This window comes from Boleophthalmus pectinirostris, unplaced genomic scaffold (assembly GCF_026225935.1).
Source record: "Boleophthalmus pectinirostris isolate CB_2022bp ecotype Guang Dong unplaced genomic scaffold, ASM2622593v1 HiC_scaffold_19, whole genome shotgun sequence".
Lineage (NCBI taxonomy): Eukaryota > Metazoa > Chordata > Actinopteri > Gobiiformes > Gobiidae > Boleophthalmus > Boleophthalmus pectinirostris.
Window position 1 is genome coordinate 36810850 of NW_026571140.1, and position 7713 is coordinate 36818562.

General features: G+C 39.4%; 1 protein-coding gene across 1 annotated transcript; it reads left to right on the top strand.

Annotated features, from left to right (window-relative positions):
* Positions 1 to 2545: 2545 nt before the first annotated feature.
* On the top strand, positions 2546 to 5209 carry cebpa (CCAAT enhancer binding protein alpha). Its single transcript, XM_020924545.2, has one exon. It carries the CDS (start codon positions 2741 to 2743, stop codon positions 3623 to 3625), a length of 885 nt encoding a protein of 294 aa, XP_020780204.1. The 5' UTR covers positions 2546 to 2740; the 3' UTR covers positions 3626 to 5209.
* Positions 5210 to 7713: the final 2504 nt, after the last annotated feature.

Sequence of the window (7713 nt, forward strand, 5' to 3'; positions counted from 1 at the left end):
CAACAACATCAAACCAAATCATGAATAATAATAGATTTGGAGATGGGTGACAGGTTTTCCCGATGGTATTAAAGGCTGGGTCAAACACAGAGGACAAGTTTCCACCCAGGGACAATAAAATTAAGTGTATTTTAACTTTGATGAGAAATTTGTCCTTCGCATTTGACCCGACCTTCAATTCCTAGTGCCTCTGGGAAACGTGTAGGGAGCAGTGGGCAGCACCCATGGGAACCAGCTCAAGATCAGAGCCAGAATCTTACTAAAATGATACCTGCACTGGAAAAAAACAATATCTAGGTAAGGTAAAATGACTTAAATTAAGAACATTTTGACTTTATTTGAGTCGATTCAACTTGACAAGTGAGATTATCTACCAATGGAATAAGTGTGTTTTTCTTAATTCAAGCAACATTTGATTTTGTTTCTTATTTTAGGTCCAAAAAGTTGTTATTTTTTCTTATTTTAAGCGTACTGAGATGTATTTTCATATTTTAAGTACAAAAAGTCTTAGATAATTTTACTCGTCAAGTGAAATTTACTCAAATCGTGACAAAACTTTCTTAATTCAAGTCATCTCGATTTTGTTTTTTGCCGTGTTTTTGAAGTATAAGTCTGTTTTGCGTTCTAATTCCTCTCATTGCGAACACAACTTTTACATTTTTGGACAAAGACATGCATAAATAAGTGTATATCCGTGCAATAAAGTACCCAAATATTAGGCTTAGTGGAAAACTTTTTTGTATTTTCAGCGCCAAATCCCTTTATTGTCTTGATCAACACTGAGTGGCCAAAATGTTCCACCAGCACATGCCCCGAATCCAAGGGGTAACATGATCTTTTCACCGCTCAAATCATTTAAAGTTACATTTTTTTTGTTTGACATTTTGCTATAGCAGCTCATTAAAAGTATATTTGGCCACGTCCTGTAAATATTCCTCATCTGGGTGATAATTATTGACAGTGATACGCAGTTGGGAGAAAATTTTGAGCGAGCAGAAGTAGTTATAAATGTATTACTTTGACACTATAAAACATTTTAGTCTGCAGACAGCCTGTCCTATCTGCGTTATTGCCCATTAAAAGTCTGTCTGGGCCTATTGTAAAATACTGTTCTAATCCACTGTTTGAACAATATTAACCTTTGAGCCATGACTTTATGACTTTTCTTTCAGTCTGTTAGAAATCCTTGCGGAGTTTTGTTTTCTTTGTGTTATTATTATTACTTTTTGGTATGGTTTTAGTTTATCAGAATCACTAGAAGTTGTTTTAGATTGAAAAATAAGCAAGAAAGCGCAAAAAAATCATGTAAAAAGTTCCACCCTTGTGTTGTGAAGTATGTATACATTTAATTCTCGCCGTGACCGAAAGAGGGCGCTCCAGTCCACGGATCCCGCTGCGCTCTCTCCTGCTCGCTCGTGTTGCGCTTATCCTGATCTACCCGCAGCAAGGCCTGATATGAACCCCGGTACTCCGGCTCCGGTTCCCCGCGGGGCCCCCCTCTCTCTCCACACACCCCCAGCGCGGAGACCACACCCCCCGCTGCCCCCCCAGCTTTATCTCCGCGGCTCCTCTCTCTCTCCCAGGCTCGAGGTTGAGTCGTGTCGGAGCAGGTAAAAGAATAAATAAAGCCAAGGGGACACTCTTTTTTCCACAAATATACTCGGAATTTGTAGAAAGTTTTATCTGACTCGTTTTTATTGGGGGGTGTTTATCTGATAGGCCCGGATTTATCTTTTTGGCACAAGTCCAACGGAGGGATCAAAGGTCATTTTATGTCCTAAAAATACGTCAATGAGAGACACGGGTTACGTGTAGTTGATGATTTATATGAGCTTTGGCATAAGAGAAACGGCACCGTGGTTTGCAGCATGCGCCGTGCGTAATTACGCATCATCCAAGTGTGCACAGTTTAACGCGAATTAAAGGCAATGTGTAATGTGTAACGCAGCAATAGTCTGTACGGTTGAAAATACATGTTAAAAATGATCTTTATTTTACAGTTTGTGGCATAATAACGTTTATTTTCAATTATCAATAACGCACAAGCTTTTGTTGTATACTTAACAAAACAGCGACAGAATTATTTAACAAAAAAATAACACTTTTTAAATAAATACATGAGTTTAGAAATAAAAAGGAAAAAATTAAAATCTGGAAACCTGATTTTGAGGGTGGCGTAGACCTACTCCACCCCTGTAAATAACTCGTTTTGTGTCCAATTTTTGTGCACAATGATAAATTACAATTATAATTTTATGTTCAAAATTAGAAACTTTCTTTGCTGTAACTCAGAGTAGTAAAGGTCTACAGGTCTGAAAACGCGCAGTTGGGATTTAGAGCTGCAGGTTTAATCACAAAGAATCCTTAAGTCATGCATTAGTCATTCTACAGAAAACCATGCACCTTTATGTTGCTCCGTGGATCTGTCTGTGCAGTGAGTAACTTAAATCCAAGTCTAACCCTGCTGTGCGCGCCCCCGCCCCGCCCATTCCTGCTCAGCTATAAAACCGCAGTTTGACAGCTCGCAGTTTACTGAGCAGGAGGGATCTACCGCTGATCTCAAACCTTTCCACCTTCCCCGCTGCTCTCAAACTAAAACACTTATCAAACACGACTCTGACACTCGCCTTCACTCGGTTTGAACTCGACGCCGAGCGGAGCGCGCGGACTTTTACGCACTTGTACAACTTGGATTCCACCCGGAGCTCTTCGCCATGAACGCCCGGGTTTAGGTCCCTCCATGGAGCTGTCAAACCTGTACGAGGTGGCGCCGCGGCCCCTGATGAGCAGCTTGACGCACGGCCTCCACCACAGCCAGCAACAGAACCCGCAGCACCCCCAGCACCAGCAGCCCAACCCCGGTGACTTCGGCGGGGACATCGGTGACCACGAGACGTCCATTGACCTGAGCGCGTACATAGACCCCTCCGCGTTCAACGACGACTTTTTGGCCGATTTGTTCCACCACAACTCGCGGCAGGACAAGTTAAAGGCGATGAACGCGGAGTACGAGCAAGTGCAATGCGGTCCGACCCAGCAGCAGCTATACATGTCTGGATACATGGACTCCAAGTTAGAGCCGCTGTACGAGCCGCGAATCAGACCCGTGGCCATTAAGCAAGAGCCACGCGACGAGGACGATCTGACCCACGCGATGCCCCCGACGTACCACCACGCGCAGCAGTACGCCGGGCACGCGCAGCAGGCACAACAGCAGCAGCAAATGCCTCACCTCCAGTACCAGATCGCTCACTGCGCGCAAACCACAATGCACCTCCAGCCCGGGCACCCCACGCCTCCGCCTACCCCGGTCCCGAGCCCGCACCACAGCCACCACGGCCACCACCACCACCCGGGCAAGATGCTGGACCGCAAATCCAAAAAGCACGTGGATAAGAGCAGTCCCGAGTACAGGCTGCGGCGCGAGAGGAACAACGTGGCCGTGCGTAAAAGCAGGGACAAGGCGAAGATGCGTAATTTGGAGACGCAGCAGAAAGTGGTGGAGCTCTCCGCGGACAACGAGAGGCTCCGGCGCAGAGTGGAGCATCTGACCCGGGAGCTGGACACTCTCCGGGGCATCTTCAGACAACTGCCCGACGGATCGTACAAACCTATGGGCAGCTGAGAGCGCACGGTGCCCCCGGGGGAGAGCGACGGTAAAATTTTGAGCTGGAGTTTTTCTTGTAACGCGAAGACAGGGGCATTTTTTTTTTTTTTTGGACTCTGGTACTCCGCTGTGGTTGAACTGTCCCGAGATAGGCAATCCTTAAACCAGGTCTTGACTTGGACCCGTGCCAGAGTAAGCATTGGAACAGCACTAAAACTTAACAAAAAACTATATAGCCTAACGATTTTTGGTTTTGCAATCTGACTACAAAGTTTTATTAGCTACAATTTGAATTAAAACATGAAAAAATCTTGGAGTGTATTCGATTTTAGCACACAAAAGCTGCACAAATTCGATGCAAATTTAAATTTAATTTAATTTCGACATAAACCAGGGACTGCAGGTGGAAATCAGCTCTTTTGCTAGAACCTGCCGCAAACATTTTTCCTCTTTTGTGCAGGTCAGTGTTTGTGCGTTGTCCCTCGTAACTAAACAAAACAATAAAATAGTGATAATAAAACAAAACCAAGACTTAACCATGAACCAAATAAGACTATATAGCACTATCGGGACAAACTATGGCACTGAGAGAAAGCCCAAGGACTGCAGCGACTGGTGACAATATAAGAATGAGGACACAGTGTTGAAAACTGCCTGTTACTGACACCAGAGTTGCATATTTCACATTTTAACCAACTTCGCTGTCAAGATGCGAGAGACTGGAGCACTGCCAAAAAACTTCGCAGCTCAGCCTTTTGGTTTTTGTTTTTTTTTCTACAAACTGTGCAGGACCAATCGACGAATACACAATCTTCAGGCAAAACGCAACATCTCAAACTCAAGCAGAGACTGAACTGGAAGCAGAGACTTTGCTCGAACATTCAAACGGGACACGTCATGTATTATAAACTTCTATTACGGACAGATTTTCGTGTGCCTTTTTGAGTATTTTGTGCGAAAACCCATAAGCTGGTCGTCCTTGCACCACGACTATACAGAAGTGCCTGAAAACTCTTTACGATAAAAACAATAAAAATAAAAACAAACTTAAAACATGTAACGTCCATCTGTAAGTGCAGCTATGGTAGGTCGGGCATGGCATGTTTCGTCGACAATCGCGTCGGTTTTTTTAACGATTTCTGACTTTCCGAAACGTTGGTGCGCACTCTTCTCGCAACCCTAACCGTGATAATCTGCAAAAACGTGAACATTTGAAGTTAATTTTCAGACTATAAACACATCTCCGATTACAGCGTTTTCATTTTAACAGCCAGACGCTCTATTGTTTGTAAAAAAAATAATAAAAATACATGGTGAATGCACATGCAGCTTCCCCCATGCAATAACTGGATTACATTTGTGTCAATTTAAGTTGTACAGAGACCAATTCTGTCAAACCCCGCCAAAATAAAAGCGGGATGTTTTTGTGTACTTCCTGAAAGCGTTCCACGAATGAAAACGTGGTCGATGGTTTTTAATGTATGTGTGTAAAATAGATATTATATCAAAAATATTGTAATGTTATTGTTAATATTATCTCATGCTTTTATTACAATGCCAAAGTGAACCAAATAATAATAATAATACAATGACTGGAACAGAGCTGTGGTACCTGCTTTATTTATTTTGTCTGGTTTAAAACATGCAACTCGAGTCATTTCACGTAGTTTTAGATTCATCATTTCACATTAGATGACTTTTTGTTGTTTTCATCATACATTTTCAGTTCTGTAATGAGAAAAAACGAAAAAAATCAGCTTGAAATTTCAGTTTTCATCTTCACATTTGTAGGTCAGGGCACAGAATTTCACCAAGTATAACAATTTTACAGCTATTTACAACTAGAATAAGCAAAATTTCTCAATATTTATCATGAAAATGAATCTAAAATTTAAGAATTAGTTAGAAAAGTGTAAACAGAAGCGTTAACAGTGAACAAAACAGATGATTTTAGGTGCAAAAATGAACCCAAAATTTAATCCACATATAAAAATAACTTCTCCTAATATAATAAATTAATAAAAATTCAAATTACAATGCAGATTTATTACTGTTTGTACATTTTTTAGGTCCAAAGTGTCAAAATTCTCGCAAATAATCCATCTTACATTGTCAATTTTGGATTTTCTTGCATTAAATTAATATTTTTTCCAATATCGTCCAATGAAATTTGTAATCAGAGATGCATGTTTTAGTCAGAGAGGTAATTAAAGCTCGTTTCTCGTATGCACTATGAAGTAAAGCACAGTTCAAATGGTTTTCTGGGTACTGATCTGAAACAAAACATCTCTTTTCTTGTATTTATGTGAAAAACGTTTGGGTTTATACGACGTAAAATGGAGCTGGAGGACGATTTTTTTCTACAGTGGGGTTTTATTTTTGAGTTAGATTTCAGATTTTTTTGACCTGGTTTATGGTTCATATCTGTGTAATTACTCCTCCTGAAAACAAAAACTGGCATAGTAACTTGGAATATATCGAGGATTTTTAACCACGAAATGAATATCGCAAATGTACGCAAGCAATACCTGACGAAAAAACACAACGTATTTGAATATTTATGGATTTCCTGTTTGTGAATAGCCCCTAGAATGACACAATCCCCTTCCCCATCTGAAATTCTGATGTTAAATTCTAAAAAGTTGTGAATGTAAAATTCTCAAAAATGTCGAAAATGTGAAAGGGTTCTATGCAATGGTTTCTTCTTCTTCTTCTTCCTCACGCGGTGCCTTCTGTAGAGATGAACTTTGCCCTTTCGCCGGAAAAGGACGCACTTTTGTTAAATATTTTCTTTCTTTCACGAGCTTTCTGTTGTTTCAAAATGTTGTTCGGGGTCCAATTGTACAAAAGCCTCTATAAATATATAAATAAGTATATGAAAACCAAAAATCTGGATTATAATAAAAGAGCCTGTTTTATTAATCCACCTGTTTTTGCTTGTTTCTTATGTGTCTTGTTTTAAATATAAATGGTATAAGCAGCTTTTGACGTAAAAATGAGTCTGTCTGGGTCTATAATCAGGAAGTGCAAGTTTGCATATTAGTTGTTGTAATGGCAAAACTCTGCTCTGGCCTCGGAGAGTTGTGAAAAGCGAGTATAAAGTGTAAAATAATGGTAAATAATTAATATTGTTTAAGGTAAATGAGGAAAATTTTTTCTGTTTTTCACATTTTAAGACAAATAATACATAAATAAATGAATAAATACACAAATAACGATAAAAATAAATAAAAAATCATTTTACAGAGAAGTCAAGTTTTAACCTTAAAGGGCCAGTATGTAATATTTATTTCTTCCAGTTCAGGGAAAACACGTTTTACTTTTAAGAGCAAAACATTTGAAGAGACAAGTGAGGCTAAAAATAGACCACAATACTTGTCAGGACTAAAACCAGGCCAAACCAGGTCTAAACCAGGACTAAACCAGATCTAAACCAGGACTGAAATAGGTCTAAACCTGGACTAAATATATAAATACGTATATGAAAAACTAAAATCTGGATTATAATAAAAGAGCCTTAAAAGAGTTTTATTAATCCACCTGTTTTTGCTTGTTTCTTATGTGTCTTGTTTTAAATATATCATATAAGCAGCTTTTGACGTAAAAATCTAAAAAATGAGTCTGCTGCATGCTGTATGTGTCTATAATCAGGAAGTGCACGTTAGCATGTTAGTTGTTGTAATGACAAAACTCTGCTCTGGTCTCGGAGAGCTGTGAAAAGCGATTATAACCTGTATATAACGATAAATATTTAGAATTGTATAAGGTAAATGAGGAAAAAAAAATTCTGTTTTTCACATTTTAAGACAAATATTACATAAATAAATGAAAAATGATCAAAACAAATAAAAATCTGATAACAGAGAAGTCAAGTTTTAACCTTAAAGGGCCAGTATGTAACATTTATTTCTTCCAGTTCAGGGAAAACACGTTTTACTTTTAAGAGCAAAACATCTGAAGGGAGAAGTGAGAGTACAAAGAGACCACAATACTTGTCAGGACTAAAACCAGGCCAAACCAGGTCTAAACTAGGTCTAAACCAGGTCTAAACCAGGACTAAATATAAATATAAAAAAGTATATGAAAACCAAAAATCTGGATTATAA